The following is a 17,689-nucleotide window of genomic DNA, read 5'->3' as shown; positions in this document are numbered from 1 at the left end:
GTGCGACTTAAATCGCACAATGATTAGTATTTGCATAGACCCCTTGTTCTGTTCAGTAAAAGCCCAGATACAGGTATGGGATCTGTTATCTGGAAACCCATTATACAGGAAGCTCTGAATTAAGAAAAAGCAGTCTCACTTAGGGGCAAATTCACTAAGATTCGTAGTTGCGCCAGGCGTAACTTCGCCGCACTTCGCCAGGCGTAGTTTCGCCAGGTCTTCGCAAATTCACTAAAATCTGAAGTTGCACTCAGGGGTAGTGTAAGGTTGCGAAGTTGCGCTAGCGTTGATTCGCTAAGCGAAGCGAAGTTACGCTAGCGTTGGTTAATTTGCATACGGCGCCAAATTCAAATTTCAATGGAGGAATACGTAGAATCACTACAAATGCCTGGGAAACCTTCAAAACATCAAATAAAATTTTTATTTTGCCCTACACATGTGCCCACTGTCTAGGTAAGTTGCCATGAGTTAGGAAATGTAGGGGGAAGGAGGGGAGCCCCAAAAAATTTTTCGATCTTTTTCAGCCTATCACCCATAATGTAGAAAACACGCCAGCGTTTTTTGGGACTTAGAAAAAATTTTGACTTTTTTTGAAGCAATCCCTATCTACTCTATTGTGCTTCGCCGGGTCTGAGGTGGCAAAGGAAGTCTAGTTAGTGAATTTGCGTAGTTACGTCCGTAGCGAAAATTCGCCAGGCGTAAGGGTGTGAAGTAACACTAGCGAATCGATGCCAGCGTTCGTTAGTGAATTTGCGCAGCAACGAAAATGCCAAACGCTAGCGAGGTAACGCTAGCGTTCGGCGCTTAGTGAATTTGCCCCATAGACTCTATTTTCTGCAAATAATCCCCATGTTTAAAAATTATTGTAAATGATTAAAAGTAGTAATAAAACAGTGCCTTCTACTTGATCCAAACTAAGATATAATTAATCCTTATTGGAACCAAAAACCAGTCTATTGGGTTTATTTAATGTTTACATGATTTTCTAGTAGACCTAAGGTACGATGTTCCAAACCGAAGTTTTATGGAAAGGTCCATTATCCAGACAACCCCAGGTCCTGAGCATTCTGGTTAACAGTTCCCATACCTGTACATGCATGTGTTAGGCAAGCTTGGCTGAAACTGTCCAAACTGTCCATCATTGTTTTTACTAAAACTAAAGAATCTGAGGAATAAAAGCTCATTAGGTCTAATTAAGCAAATAACCACCTCAGAAGCAGCTCTCATTTTAATCAGCCACATTCACCAACTTTTCATATCGTTTGGCCAATTTCTGACTGGACTGTATGGCTCATACAGCATATGCATGCCAACTACAATAGATCAGCCAAAAAAAGGAAAATCCAGGCATATTATATGTCGGATATTGGGCATGACCACAAGAGTCACTGATATGGTTTGTTGGCATGTGAGCTATTCCACTGGATCACAGCACAACCATATGTGTGGCCAAATTACATCAGGATTATATTCTTGTGGAGCTTAAGGCCTTTAAAGAGTATTTTAGTAAATACATATATCAATAATATTTTGTTTTATGTATGATCTCTCAAAAGTACTATTGAGAAGAAATGCATCAGAAATAGTGTTACATCTTCTAGTAACTATTGACCTTAAATCTTAAGTTTATTGTGGAATTTTTGTGCAGTAACTTTTTAAAAGATAAAATTCCAGGGATCAAATTGCTACATTGCAAATAAGGCCTAAGGGTAAGGTCACACCTGGAGATTCGGGGTGATTTAGTCACCCGTGACTAATCGCCTCCTCTTTGGGGCAACTAATCTCCCCGAACGGCTTCCCCCTGTCTTCCGCCTGCTAGAATGAGAAATCTCCTGCGGCATGGCACTCGCGGCACTTCTCATTCTAGCAGGTGGAAGACAGGGGGAAGCCGTTCGGGTAGTCACCCTAAAGAAGAGGCGATTAGTCACCGGGCAACTAAATCTCCCAGGGTGTGACCTTACCCTAAAGGGACAATACCAAGAAAAACACTAACCTTTCAAAACAAAACCGAGGACTTTTCTCTTATTGGAAGAATTCTAATACCCATATAAAAAATTTACACATCAAAGATTTGTGTTCAAAGAAACCTCTGCCATTTCTGCATAGTTTTCTAAACACAGTTGGTGGAAGACGTGAAGTTACATTGTATATTTATTGTATTATTGTTTATTCTCCCCTAAGGTACGGCAATGTGTCCATGTATAACTGTAGCAGAGTCTCCATTACTTCTAACATGTGGCGGGGACAGTTAAAGGCAAATAAGATGCTGTAAGAATGATCTACTCCAGAAGGATCCAGTACATACCATTATCATCACAAGACTCTGACTGGAAGGAACTTAGAGACTGTATTTCAGACATACTTTCACGAGGATTGTATAGATGACAAGCATTTTCATCCAAAGACTTCTTTGAAAGACACGGTTCAAGATCAACCTTTGCTGTAAGCATAAAAGAACATACCGTGTCAAAGTGTGAAGGGCACTCAATTAACAAGCTCCATCTTTGATAATGGCCCCTTAGGGTTATACACTACATGTTCAGGATCGGTCAGGTCTCCAGTACAATTTTTCGCGAAAACAAAAAAAAATAATTACAACAGCATGACCGTGACTGAAGAATGGCAACATGCAACCTTCATACTAACTGGAACATTGAAATGAAAGTATATCAAGTCATGCAATAAATGTTAAACATGGGCATCTGCAAGGAGGCATAATAGGAAACATTAGCCAGCATCGTAGGCTTTTAGAAATGGCTCACTGAGTCAATAAGGGCTAATGTTGTAACTTTTATGACATCTTAATAAATCTAGTGAGTGAAGAGATGAATATCCCAATCACAGCGCAGACTGATATGAGTGAAATTTGCTTACCATCATAGTCATAGTCCCAACTGGGCTTTTGTATAGAGTCACAATCTGATGGGGAGTTGGATGCAGGCAGGGGTGGAAGGTTAGGAGCTACACTACAAACTGCAACACCTTTTCTGTGTCCATGAACAGAGTCTGGATTGAACGTGCTAAACTCTGGGTGTTCTGGAATAGTAGATCCTTCAAAAGAATTTCTGTCCAGGTTGTTTCTGGAATCACTTGGAACGCTGGGAGTGTATGAAATAGGCCGGACAGGGACTTGCGGTGGGATGTCTGAATAGATGTTCTTATTCAATTTATTATCCAAAAATTGCCTTGGTAAAAAGGCTGAAGAGACCCCAGAGTGTTTGTCCTCTGGCTCGGACTGCCGCTTCTTCTTCTTCTTTTTATTAGCCACCTTGCGGCACACAACAAATATAATAACAATGGAGAAGGTGCCCGCTATAAAGACAATGATCCCTATAACTTCAGCCAAGCCGATATTCCAGGATGTTGAGACATATTTGTTGGGTAGGACGTCAGTACAGTGTTTCCCACCATATCCAATACTGCAGTTACAACTATAAGAACCATAGGTATTTTCGCACAGGGCACCATTTGGACAGGGGTTTTCCAGACATTCATCAATATCATTAATACACCTTTGGAAAAAGAAAAAAAAAGAATACGGCTTTTAATTATGGGTAATATTTCTGACAAATAATGTTATGCCTGCACCATAACTCCAGTCCCCTTATAGGAAATGATGGACATGACAATATTTATTATTCTCAAAATAACAAAATCTGCCATTCTCCATACGTAGTTTAATTATTTTGCCCTGAATCCCATTATAGGCATTGGGGTTCTGGGTGCATCCCCATATACCACATAGTTGGCATCCCTAATTTGAAAGAAAATATACTTACCTATCCCCATGAAAACCTGATTCGCATTCACACACAGGTCCATCTAAACTGTCAATGCATTTGCCGCTATTCTTACATGGGTTATCTTTGCAATATGGACCAAACTGACACCTGGAATAGAACAGATAACATCATATTCTTTAACATAATGAGAAGGTTAATTGCACATTTGACCCAGAGCAGGAGCCTATAACTTATTCAGGTTCTTTCACCTAATTGCCGATTAGCTGCTATGAATTAACACAATAACAATGATTCTACATAACTTCAGTGGTTTGTTGCTGAACACAAGAACTGCCAATGTAGTTTTAGTTTTATATTTTAAAAATTATTTGCCACTGCCTCCCAAACATCTGCTAAAGGGTTAGACAACATTAATATGTTTCTGTTCTGTTAGAACAGAATGAAATAAAAGTATCTATGATCTTACCTTGGGCCAGTATAGTCTCCTCTGCAATGACACATAAAATCATCTTTGACGACAATACAGGTGCCACCATAAAGGCAAGGGTTTGAGGCACAAGGATTAATGCTAATATCACAGTGGGTGCCCATGAACAATGATGAGCATTTGCAATAATATCCTGCAAGACAGAAGAATAAACATAATAATTCCAGATTTGGAGACCATGAACAGATGAATTAATTATTTTTTATTAATACTTTCATCATTAAGGCAAGAATAGAAAGCTTTTAATACTGGAGCTATTGTATATTTCTAAAGGGATTAAGTAATACTAGGGGCACCAGTTATAGTAAGCCATATAAATTAACAGGTAGTATGTATGTTTAAAAGCAAGCATCTAATTGGTTGGCATGGGTTACTATACCTGCTTGGTTGTATTACTCTCTAACTCTGAGTTACCATAGCCAGCTTTGCTGCTCAGAACATCTGTGTTGCCTGAATCTGTCTGATCCTGATTAAAATTGTGCAGTGCAAAGCTATCAGAATAGAAGTATATCTCTTCTTTTGTGGGGAACTCACCTCCATTTGACAATGGGGAACACGTGCCACCATTCTGGCAAGGATTGCCTGAGCAGACATCTGCAGCAGAAAGTGAACATCCAGAAGAAATATCTACAGACTCTTCAATGTGTACAGTATTCTTTGATTTGCTATTGAGAGGCAACTCTTGGCCATTCAGTAAAACAGCGTCCATGCATCCTCTGAACCCATTAGTCACTTGGAGATTTCTTCCATGTTTGGAACTTTGTTGGCGCATATGGCCACCAAAGAACACATGGTTATCGAGATTGAGTGTTCTGAGTGTTCCGGGGGCTGTTCCAGATGCCGTGTGCACGCGATCCAGTACCAGCCTGGCATAGTTCCCATCCACCTCCAAAGATATGGTGTGCCATTGGCCATCATTGATATGAATGCTCTGAACTGACACTATTCCAGGCCCACTGCCACAATCAAATTTGTACTGCAGTTTCCCTCCTTGGATCTAAAATAACGAAAGCAGACGTAATTAACTACAGAACACATATCGTATTATGCAGTGAGTGGGATGCAAACCAAAAAAGACTTGCATGGAAATTTCCAATTGTATTACATAACCTTGCCCATTTAGCTGCTGGTGCAATGTCATGTGACTACAAAATGCTTTAAGTATTACACAGTCCGAACAGAATAAAATCCAAAAGCTCCAACTAATGTGCCAGGGAGGTCATTGGTCTTGGGAGAACAGCAACAGTTGGTTATGAAATGTTCTGGGACATGTACAAAATACATTTTTATTTGTACAATAAAGAAGAATACTCATATTTTACTTTTAGTCTAAGATGCAGGTAGCTGCTGCTGATCCATGACCCCCCCACAGCTAGCTGTTGGATGAGCGTTGTAGTTGAAGAGCATCTTCAGAGTCGCAAGAACATTCTGGGCATACATGATATCATTGTCTTAAACTGTTTTTGCCCAGCAATGTATAATAATAATAATAATAACATACTGTTATTTCAAAGTCTTGCAGAGAATGTGACTTATGGGATCCAGCTGTGAGTCTACAAAAATCAAAGAGGAGCTCCTTTCAGCTTATTGATAAGCAGCTGCTGAATGTTTAACTGACACGCACTTAAATTTTCATTTCAATATGTTTGCCTACTGGCATCCATGTGTCTGGATATGACAGGCATCCTCTGCATATGAAGAGAATAATAATAGGCCCATATTTAAACTCTTCACTGAAGTTCTCAATCCCTCGGTTCCTTTACGTCTGTAGACTTCAGTTAGCAGGATGAAGCTAACCATTAGCAATCCAACATAACACTATGAGTTTGTCATTCTAAATGGAAGTTTACCTTTTTGCCTTTATTAGTGGTAAATACCTGAATTGTGCTGGTGTACCAGAGCTTTCTGAATTCAGCAACCTGCTTACGGCTTTCAATTAACATATTGCAGTTCCCTTAACCACTGGCCAAATTAGGATACTAAGAAACGTAGTCAATAAAGGTTCCAGTTACAATAGGTTGGGTGCATTTTCTAAATAAGATGCAAAAACACAAACCTCTAAAATACTGTAGTCCGTTCCTCTCGCATACATGACCACCGCATGAGCAGAATATGTTCGTAACTTCATTGAAAGTTTCATTTCCTCCTTATTTTCATTCTCCTTTAATCGGTATTTAATGTAACTGTTCCCAGTAAAGGTTACTGATGAGCCAACTGTAAGAGAAAGTGTATATTTATATATTAAGTTATGACACACGTGTTATGAGATGCTGTTAAGTAGAAGGTATCATTTGCCGTTTATTATTGCTTTGCTTTAGGGACTATGCAGAATCACACAGCTTTCCTGTTGACTTGGAACCCAAAATTGCTCTACTGCAGTGAACCCCAACCAGTATCTCATGAGCAACATGTTGCTCACCCCTTGAAAGTTGCTCCCAGTGGCCTGAAACCAGTTGCTTATTTTTGGATTTCTGACTTGGAGGCAAGTTGTAGTTGCATATACACCTGGTCAACTACCAAACCAAGTCTCCTGTAGGTGGCCATTCCACATAGGGGCTACAAAATAGCCAATCACAGCCTTTATTTGAAATTCCCAGGAAGTTTTTAATGTTTGTGTTGCTGCCCAAATCTTTTTACATTTGAATGTGGCTCAAGGGTAAAAAAGGTGGGGGACCGCCGCTCTACTGGGTCAAATAAATAAATCCGGCCCCAAGAAATATTCCACTGTATTGATTCACAATCTGTTATTCTTGTTAATGAACAATATAATTTGCCATAAAAAAGATGTCTTCCTGTCTATCTCTATATACATATGGTGTCAAAATAGGATCTTACGATTGCACAGTCCAGGCCTGTCAGTAGGACAAACACAGTTGTACTTTCCTTCCTTTACATCAACAACGCACTCTGTACCTTCAGGGCAAGGATATTCTTCACACATGCTGTCCAGAGTGGGGCACTTTCCTCCTACAACAAAGGAATGAGGTCAACGGCACATGCAAGTTAAGATAAAATGGCTTCATTTATGAACATTTTTAGAACATGCACTTACCTTTACAAAGGCAGATTGCTCTACGATGATGTCTTGGTGTGACGAAGCTGAGCCTTGCAGTACTGTGTGTTGACATGACGCTTTCATCTAATGATATTTTTTCATCACAGAATCTGAGAGGGCATTCCACGTCCAAGCAAAGTTTATGGAAAACCTCAAGGATTTTAACACCACTAATTTCTTCAATTTCTGCAATGGATGCGTTGATTTTGTGGATGAGAACTTTGGGTGCAAAATGTACATTTCCTGGCTTATCTACTGCGATAAGCACATCAAGATTTTTGGTTGGCTCAGAAGGCTGCAAGTTAATGATCTGAATGTCAATTTTGCGCCCACCCAGGTGGTTCCTCAAGCTTCTCTGAAAGTTGCGCCAGTAGTCTCCGATAAATTCCTCTGGAGACAGGTTGGCGAAACGGAACGTGATACTGTGATTCAGGATCTCCTGTGTTATTTGTCGGACATGCACAGTAATATCAGCCGCTGTGGTAAACTTCCCATCGCTGACACTGACATTAAGCAGATACTGGCCGACATCCAGCTGTTTGCGTGCTATCAGTTTGCCACCTGTTCTGGAAACAGAGAAAAGGTTTTCCATTTTGGGATCCAGACTGTAAGTCAGCGTATCGTAAACATCCTGATCGGTGGCATGGACCTTGCCAATCACACCGCCTGCGTACTCTTCCCCAAAGGTTGTAATGTAGATTTCCAAAGGTAGAATTGCTGGAGGGTGGATGCTTTCTTCAATCACCCGTAAGTCAACACTGGTGAAAGAGGATAGCTGCGGTTTCCCATTATCCGACACCTGCAAAAATCACATACAAAAGAACTCAACATCAAAACCTATAAGGGTGTGGCGCCTTTGGTTATAATTTAAATGGAACAGACTACAACTACATTAAAACTACATTAAAAATTAACCCTGAACATGATAAAACGGTTACTAAAGATTAACAGAGTTTGAAACGATTTAAAAGTTTCTTTCAACTCAACCTTTACTATGGGCTGAGTCTTTTTTTTACAATCAAGAGTAAAATTAACTGGAATGTTTGGGTATTAATATGTGTAGCTAAATGAAGGGTTTCGAATGAACATTAATTTGTGCCCCTCACCACCTATGTGAGAATGTTCCGTTCCTCACTGCCTATGTAAATAATTGAAACAAATGAAACTCTGGTGTAATTGCAAAACTTAACATATTAGAAATGATAGGGGTTATTTGGAAGAATTTCACTTAATTAACACCAACAGAAACAGGTTTTATTAAATGCAAATCCCAATGTAACATGCAATTTTGCATGTATAGGCTGCTTTGATGCATTTGGACACAGGATGCAGAATACTAGGGACAGAAAAGTATGTCCTGCAAGTGACACCTGCCTTTACAAGGTATTACATCCAGGGTTCTCTTAGTATTTTTAGCCCCGACTGAACACACATTCAGAACTACAGAATGTTATTAATGCCACCCACATTGGCATGCTGGAAATAATTGCATTGGCACAAAAACTGATCTACCAAAGCAGATGCAAATTTGTGCACAAGTTGTGTGCATGCTGTACCATGGGTAAAAAACATGGCTATTTGCATGTGTTTTTGGCAACTGGTGGCAGATGCATCATATTTGTATTTGTAAATGAGCCCAATTGTTCAGAAATTTTGAGGATCGATTGCAGATTGGAAGAGTACAAGCATAACAAAGTACAGAGTCTGCAAGTACAGACATGTCTTAAGATAGGAAAGTCAACCTTCAGTCCTGAAGGGCTTTAAAAAGCCACATACTTATACTACATACTAGGTTTATTATGTATGGGTGGGTCAGCCACAATGGGAGAACATGAGCAGATATATATCCTAACCCTGATATGTACAGCCTTGTATTAATAAATATATGACCCCATTACATTAATAAAATCTCTGGCCACTGAAGTCTCACAGCAGATTGAGTCCTTCATGTTCCCTATTACTGCCATATAATAATATCCCACGCTCAATGGATTTCTAGAAACACCCTTATTATACACTGGTTTTCAGACTACACCACTGTATTGTAGGAGGAATCCTGAAATCCTAATATTTGGAACCAAAACATTTTGTGGGCAGCGTTCCAAGATTACTAGCATGGAAAGAATTCAAAGGGTATGAGGAAATGAAGACAAGAATAATACGTTTTCTGTATGCTTAGTTGGCTTCCATTTTATTTAAACCAACAGGAAGCAGTTCATTGGCGATATTATGCTTAATTAACCTAGAATAAAGTGTCCAGCTATCAGTTTTTTGTTGTTTGTCTTTGTAAAGGTTTTCCTGCCACTAAACTGGAAATCAGCAGAATTCTGAATGGGGGAGACCGCTCTTACCAAAGGACTGTCTGGATACGGGACAAACTCCTATCAGAAATGTTCATCCCACGGCTAGACAGCATACTGTAGGTGATGGGTCATTTTATTTTTGTTTTAGGAGAATTTCAGGAGAATTTAATTTTCTCATGTAAGCATGCCATTGGCATTCAGGTGCACACAAAAAATAGAGCTTTATATTTTCTTTTGAAATAGTCATTGTGCTTATGTCCACAGTAGGTCTGAAAGAACCGCTTTTCATTTAAAAGAAAAGAAGTTCAAAATCCATCTTTTTGCATTAATCCAACCACCAAATCCTCCAGTTTGCTGAATACCAAATTTGCATATTAAAAATTTATAACAAACTGTCAACAAACTTTTGTTGCATTCAGTTGTCTAGAGCTTTAACTTAACCAAATCTTGAATTGCATGCATCCCTAATTTTAAGAACTATTTTTGCTGTAAACATATTCAAATATACATATGTACAAACACATTTACACAGAGATTTATTTCTGTACTGAACCTACCTGTCTCCGCCCTTGGCGACCAGCACATGCATAGGACAGTCTGCCTACTTCCAGACTTAAAGGAAAGCTATACCCTCAAACATAAAACAGCTCATATGTAAAACCCTGCTTCATGTAAATAAACCATTTTCATAAGTAGTATGTGCCATTGGGTAATCGTAAATAGAAAACTGCCATTTTAAAAAATAAGGACAGCCCCCTGGGATCTTATGATTCACAGTGCACACAAACATACCAAACAAACTATACATGTTAGGTCACATGAACCAATTAACAGACAGAGTTTTGTCTTTTGGTTCCACACTTCTTCCGGTTGTAGTATTTCTGGTTAGGTGATCTCTGAGGCAGCACACAGAGCATCACAAAATGATGGTTCAAGACAAGACATGTAAAAGGACAATATTTACTTAATATATATTCCAGTTTGATCTTTAATATGCAACTTAATTTGATATAAACTATCTGTTGCTCAAGTATTTATTTTGGGGGTATAGTTTTCCTTTAAACCTAAGGTGTCCATCAGCACGTTGAGTGGTTTGTTTTTTTAATATATATAGGCTGTCGCCCTATGCACAGGCCCTTGGGGGCCTATACAAAAAATATGTTCATATGTCCATTTTTTCAAGACATGATTACATAATAAATCAATGTTGTGCTTCACTGGACTGGCAGAATATTAGCATGTGATTGAGAAGCCTATAGGAATCTATGGATTTTTGAGAGCTTTTTTTTACAAGTAATATATAGCCAAAATTATTGCTGCTTATTAAAAATGTAAATCTTCACCTCTTACTTCTATTTGTTGCAATACATTCAATGTCAGGAGTCCTACGCACCCTTCTGGACCCTACCTAAAATCTTACAAGGAGCATTTTACTAAGCAACCCTTAATGTGAAACGTGAAAACCTATTTCATTATATTGTGCCTCTTCTTGCATTTAACACAAATAAGCACAAACAGAACCCATAGTGTTTGTGCTACATTTTATAGCATAAAAGAGAATGCAGCAATACAGCCTGGCCTTGATATAAAATGACCAAAAATGCTTTTGCACCTGTATATACCTGAATATGCAGCACATAGTTATCTCTGATTTTCCGACTTAGTGTCCCTGCGGTGGTAACAAAGCCTTGTTCATTTATCTGAAAAGTGTTGTCTTCATTTCCACTCAAAAACGCAAAAGTGAAAGGAGGGCCGTTGTGTGAAGAATCCTTGTCCGTAACTGCCAAATGCAAGATGCTAAATCCGAATGGCTTATTTTCCTGGGAAAATAAAGGTTAAAGGAGATTCATGATTGGCAAACTCGTGTGAAAGCCTTAGATTTCCAAAAACAATATCGCAGAACAGATGCAGTTGTTTATGACAGGCAAGTAATTCTCTGGGATGGGTTTAGGGCAGTGCTGAAAGGGTATTGTACTTGACCAGTGATCCCAACCAGTGGCAAAGATCTTGCTCACCAACCCTTTGGATGTTGCTCCCACTGGCCTTAAATCAGGTGCTTATTTTTGAACTCCTGGCTTGGAGGCAAGTTTTGGTTGCATAGAAACCAGGTGAACAGTCAAGCTGAACCCCCTGTAGGCTACCAGTCCACACGGGGCTGCTTAATAGCCAATCACAGCCCTCATTTGGCATCTCAGGTACTTCTTAATGCTTCGGTTGATCCCCAACTCTGTTTACATTTGTTGATCCTGGGAAAAAAAAAAGGTTGGGGATCCCTGTTCTAGACCAAACAACATTACAGGGGTCCCTTAGGAAGAGAAATGTAGATTAAAGTATATAGCACATAATATACAGTTTAACAATAGGTATGTTACATATGTAAGTCAGGAATGACTAACTTGAAGCCATTCACCTTTGGAGATCCATACACATTTTATAACAGCAATAAAAAGGATAAATCTAAGCAATAGCGATGGGCTAACCTGACCCAATGGCCGGCAGCAAAATTCACAAAATGCTTTGAAGTCTATGGGGACAATTTTTTGGACGCTCAACTATTTTTTTCACCCATTGGAGTCTATGGGTGTCTTTTTTTGCGGCGAAACTGGACAAAAAATATTGCTGATCACTACTAAGTAAGCATCATAACATTTTTCCCATTCTGCCCACCAGAGACCACTCTTTTACTGGTCTATTAATGAGACTCTGAAACCATTGGGCTTCTTCATCCAGCTACAATGATAAAAGAGAATGAAAACAAAAAGTGTGATATGTTTACTGAACATTTATAGGGAAAAAAAAGAAAATGAATGTAGACCTTACTTATAAATAGGCTACCACTTGAAAGCAGTAACAGTGCATTAATCATCCTGTTATAGGAGTATGGGTATCCTTTATTAAATCAATCAACCTATCAATCTAATCAATCATTATATCTTTCTATTATCTATACACATTTATCGGCCCCATACACGGGACAATAAAAGCTGCCGACAGTCCGAGTCGGCAGCTTATTGGCCCTTGTGTGGGGCCATCCGGCGGGTGTCCCGATCGATATCTGCCCGAAAGCCAGCCAGATGCCGATCATGCAGGTTAAAAAATCCCGTTGGATCGTGGCCGCATCTTCGCGTTGATGCAACCACCCGTTTGGTCTCCATTCTGATCCGATTGTTGAGCCCTAGGGCCCACGATCGGATCAGCCCGATATCACCCACTTCAATGTGGAATATCGCCAACGAGTGGATCTCCTTGTGCATGGCCACCATTAGACTTTCTTTTAGCATTATATACAGAATACACAGTGGGAGAAATTGAATTTTGAAGTCTGAAGTGCTATCACAAAAGGCCTCATCTAAATAAAATCTAAATAAAGGTGACAGAACCCAGTGAAATGCATTTTTACAAGTGCTTACTTTGCTGATCCTGCATGCATCAAGTCTTAAATTAATGAAACTTCAAATAGTAGCAGAACTGCTTGTTAGTCCCCATTGTGTGAGAAGTGATGCCAAGCCAATTTAACTTTCCCTAAAACAAAACTTGTGTAAACCAGAAGAGCGGAAATTTTGCTTAGCCTTTGGCATTTTCTCCCTAATAAGGAAGGCAACGCAGACGGCGCACAGCAAAAGCCTTGGGATTTCCATCACAGAAATGCTGCCTAAAAGATTCTGATAAGTCTACGGAGAATAAATGAACCTGTAATAAAACAATTTCTTTTCTACTATCATTTCCCTTTCTTTAATCATCGTTCTTTGGTGACCTCTAAACCGAGCTGTCAGCATGAATCACACGTCGAGATTGTAAATCATAAAAGTAGGATTGTGGAGCAAATAGAGTATGGGAGTGAAAGTAAATACATTAATTCATAGCGAGCATAAACAGAACAACAATACTGGTCCTGGCGAGCAGGAAATGCCACGGCATTTATAGCAGGGACAGGCAATAACCTTTGGCGCTTCAGCTTTACATTTCTGGAAAATAATGTCACACATGGAGACTTCTCTAAAGCCGTACTGTCACAGCACTCAGCTAATTCCTTTTCATGTGACAAATCTCCTTGACTTTTATACATCTCAAGTGTTCACTCCTAATGCATAAATAATGATTTTTTACCTGGAGAACTTTATCTACATCATAAACAATGTGAATAAGTGTCAGATATTGGGGGAAAATATGAAATGATCTTCGTATAATGAAAGAATACGCCATTGTGAGCAACTCTGCATTATACATTTCTTCTGCAGTCATTTTTGAAACGTTACAGCTGTAACAACAGCAGGAAGGGTAGGGATCTTTAAGCACACAACTGCCAACTTGCTTTTGATAAACACCAAGTTAGTTGACAGTTGTGTTCCCTACCCTCTACAGTTTAACCAATGAATCAATAACTGCTCACCAATGAATCAATAACTGCTCATACAGATACTGAGCAGTCAGACTAAAAAACTAGACCATAGAGGATTACATCAGGTAGTAGAATCCACTAACATGGATAAAGTGATCCCATCATTTGCCTGACGGCCAACTGATCAGGTCAGTCGGATCTTCCTATGTATGGTCCTCTTTACTCAAGAGAAATTATGTTTCCCCTTTAGGGCAGAGACATACGTGGAGATTCAGTCGCCCGGCGACAAATTGCCTCTTCCTCGGGCAACTAATCTCCCCGAACTGTGATTTCGATTCTAGCCAGCAGGATGGCACTCGGATTGCTTTGTTCGCCGCCCTTGGAAAACGAAGGCCAGAGACATACGTGGAGATTCAGTCACCCGGTGACAAATTGCCTCTTCCTCGGGCGACTAATCTCCCCGAACTACGATTTAGATTCTAGCCGGCAGGATGGCACTCGGATCGATTCGTTCGCCGCCGTTGGAAACGAAGAGCTCCGAGTGCCATCCCGCCGCCAATTTAGATTCTAGCCGGTGGGAAGGCATTGCGGGGAGATTAGTCGCCCTAAGAAGAGGCGATTTGTCGCTGGGCAACTAATCTCCCCGAATCTCCACGTGTGTCTCTGCCCTTAGTGTATGATCAGACACAAATACAAACAGAATCGCCAATCAAGTACCTGTATAACAATGCTATAGTTCCCTTTGGAGAACACTGGGGGGTTGTCATTAACATCAGAGACATCAATATTGACAGTTGTGGTGTTGCGTCGGGAGGGTTTGCCATTATCTTCTGCCTGTACAGTTAATGTATATCCAGAAATCTAAAAGCAAAGAGAAAAATCAATGAGTAGACATTCTGTGCAGAATTACAGGCTTATTATTACGATGTACTCATCAAACAGGAGACATAAATCACGAGTATAAAGATGGAAAACGATTAATTTCCCCACAGCAAAAGCTACAAATCTCGCCGCAGTAACGACGTTTAGTAGGTAATTGCTAAGGGAGCAGGAAAAAGTTCCGTGTGTGACTCACCAGCTCTCGATCTAAAAGTTTATTCACTTTAACTTCCCCGCTCTCTGGATCAATGATAAATGTATTCCCCTGGTTGCCGTCCGTAATTGAGTAACGTATGTGGCTGTTCAAAGGTCCATCAGCGTCATCTGCCACCACCTAGATAAAAGCATATTCTCATTTGGAGCACTTATAGGGAGGCAAGTGAATGGTTTTGAAGTCATTCGTCCTCATGTCCTAGTTTTAACTTATTAGGAGAGATCCCAATAGGCATATTTCAATAGTTTCAGTGATACCTTCATAGCTCAACAAAACCGAACAAAAGATGAGCCTTAAGGAACATAAAAGATTCGGTGTATTATGTTTAACGATCGCTTTCAAATCAAACTGTTGTATATGTGCTTGCAGGAACATGATACAGATACTTCTTTTCTTTATCCCATCACATTGCAGAACTGCAGCTGGCAAGGCAGCATTGTGTTTGGGTTGATGCCTCTGCTCCTCTAAAAACACCCTGTACAAGTAAGGGACCCGTTATCCAGAAACCCACTATCCAGAAAGCTCTGAATTACAGAAAGGCTCCATAATCCAAATTTTTAAGAATTATTTCCTTTTTCTCTGTAATAATAAAAAAGTACCTTGTACTTCATCCCAACTAAGTTATAAGTAGTCCTATTGGAAACAAAACCAGCCTATTGGGTTTATTTAATGTTTACATGATTTTCTAGTAGACTTAAGGGGCAAAAATGAAAATTTAATACAAGTTCCCTCATACTGAAGTAAGAAACTCTCTTAATACAATCAATTAAAAATTCTGCATTGTTTTTTTAAATAATCACGCATATCTTCATTGTTCCTCTCTCAGCATCTGTTTCTCTGCATTCTGTCTTCACGCAGCAGTTGAATTATCCAATATATCTTATAGGGGGGGACTCCTGTCCTAGCAGATGTATTAGAGCTCACTCAAATAACTGATTCCAGTACAAACAAAAAAACTGAATTTTGCAAAAATTCTGCATGGAGAGAGGCATGATGTCTGGTGATTTTAATAGACTGAGCTCTAATACATCTTCTAGGCAAAAGGAGGCCCCCCTATAAGATATACTGGATCTAACTGTCAATGAATATCTGACAACCAACTCCTGCATGAAGACAGAATGAAGAGAAACAGATGCTGAGAGAGGGATAGTGAAGATTAACTTGATTATTACAGGAAAAGTACAGAATTTTTATTTGATTGTATTTAGAATGTTTCTTATTTCAGTATGCTGAAGCTTATATCAAATTTTCATTTTCACGTTAGTTCCCCTTTAAGGTATGAAGATCCAAATTACGGAAAGATCCATTATCTGGAAAACCCCAGGTCCCGAGCATTCTGGATAACAGGTCCCATACGTGTACTACTTGTACCCCTGTATAATATGTTAGATGTTAATTTGGGTTAGCAAAACAAAAGATACTCCATTGAGGTATATCATATAATCTATAAAACAAAAAAAACAAAAGTCTGATACAATGAGGTGCCAGTATATATGAGTATATATTTTACTGGCCAGGCCAGTAAAATACCGGCCAGGTGGCAACCCTAGCCACAGGGCAGTTGAGCAAAAAGAATAGGAGTGCAAATGCCCAAATCTTGATGCATCAACTGCCAATAGCATCAGGCACATCTCCTCCTGAAAATTTGCTGAAATCATGTTAAAAGAACGCTGCATTGTGGGTAAAAAAAACATTGTGATTGCGCTCAGCCAACTGTGGTGTAGTACTGACCCACACACACACATATATATATAACATTTTTGCTGTTAACATTTGCTAATGGCCCTTTAAATTCAGAAGCAGAATAATACCTGCAGTATAGTGTAACTAACTGTATAATAGAGAATTTAATCTGTTCCTTAATCTGTGTATTTAGAGCATGTGCTCGCTGGATGTATGGGAGCAGCTATTTGCTGGCATTACAAACCAGACAAAGCTGATAACCCGCCAGTTGCTGACCCCTTCCCTACCAGCCCCTGTTGCACTTAAGAGAAAAGTTATTACATGGGACTAGAAATCTGTAACCATAACAGATATAAAAATTAAGAAAAAAAAAAATGAAGAGAAGCATGGCTAACTATCAGAAGTGCGGCAAAACATTGGAAATTACCATAAGAACGGATTGCCCAGACATGGCGTCCTCTCCGACCACAGCTGTGTATGTGTTTTGGCTGAAAACTGGGAAATTATCGTTGACATCTGTTACATTGATATTCACACTTGCAATGTCGCTAAGAGGAGGCGTGCCCCCATCCGTGGCCTCCACCGTCAAATAGAACTCCGGAGCTGTTTCATAGTCCAAGCTGACAATGATAAATATCATTCCTGGCAAAACATTACATTATGAAAAGGTCAGTAGAAGCAGAGGGATCCTGAGCGTTATTCTGTTGAGTTATATTCATTTGCCATTAATATTCCTGATCCGAAATCCCTGCTGCAGTACAAGAAGATCAGGTTATCGCTGAGCATCTGCTGCTGAGCTACCTGTCATTAACTCCGGGGTAGGATCACTTAAAGGGGTTGTTCACCTTCAAACACTTTTTCCAGTTTAGTCATTTTCAAATAGTTGCCCAGTAATAAAGACTTTTTGCAATTACTTTCTATTTGTGATAGTTTTTCTAATACTGAAGTGTAAAGTTTCATTTTTCACCTTCTAAAGCAGCTCCCGG

General features: G+C 39.6%; 1 protein-coding gene across 5 annotated transcripts in view; it reads right to left on the bottom strand.

Annotated features, from left to right (window-relative positions):
• The window catches only part of LOC108706612 (protocadherin Fat 1), a 173,242-nt gene that overhangs the window by 10,859 nt on the left and 144,694 nt on the right, over window positions 1-17,689 (bottom strand). For all 5 annotated transcript variants that reach the window (XR_005964876.1, XM_041579499.1, XM_041579501.1 and 2 more), the window contains exons 15-26: window positions 17,131-17,345; window positions 15,003-15,140; window positions 14,645-14,788; window positions 11,211-11,408; window positions 7,283-8,084; window positions 7,066-7,197; window positions 6,287-6,444; window positions 4,765-5,227; window positions 4,210-4,363; window positions 3,780-3,890; window positions 2,875-3,512; window positions 2,306-2,440 (exon numbers count right to left, since the gene is read on the bottom strand). Coding sequence is in view for 4 of the 5 variants with exons in the window: in XM_041579499.1 (XP_041435433.1) it covers window positions 2,306-2,440; window positions 2,875-3,512; window positions 3,780-3,890; window positions 4,210-4,363; window positions 4,765-5,227; window positions 6,287-6,444; window positions 7,066-7,197; window positions 7,283-8,084; window positions 11,211-11,408; window positions 14,645-14,788; window positions 15,003-15,140; window positions 17,131-17,345 (3,288 nt within the window). In the remaining variant the exon portion in view is untranslated. The remainder of the gene's footprint in view (window positions 1-2,305; window positions 2,441-2,874; window positions 3,513-3,779; window positions 3,891-4,209; window positions 4,364-4,764; window positions 5,228-6,286; window positions 6,445-7,065; window positions 7,198-7,282; window positions 8,085-11,210; window positions 11,409-14,644; window positions 14,789-15,002; window positions 15,141-17,130; window positions 17,346-17,689) is intronic.

This window comes from Xenopus laevis, chromosome 1S (genome assembly GCF_017654675.1).
Source record: "Xenopus laevis strain J_2021 chromosome 1S, Xenopus_laevis_v10.1, whole genome shotgun sequence".
Taxonomy (NCBI): Eukaryota; Metazoa; Chordata; class Amphibia; order Anura; family Pipidae; genus Xenopus; species Xenopus laevis.
This window is presented reverse-complemented; position numbering and strand designations above follow the sequence as displayed.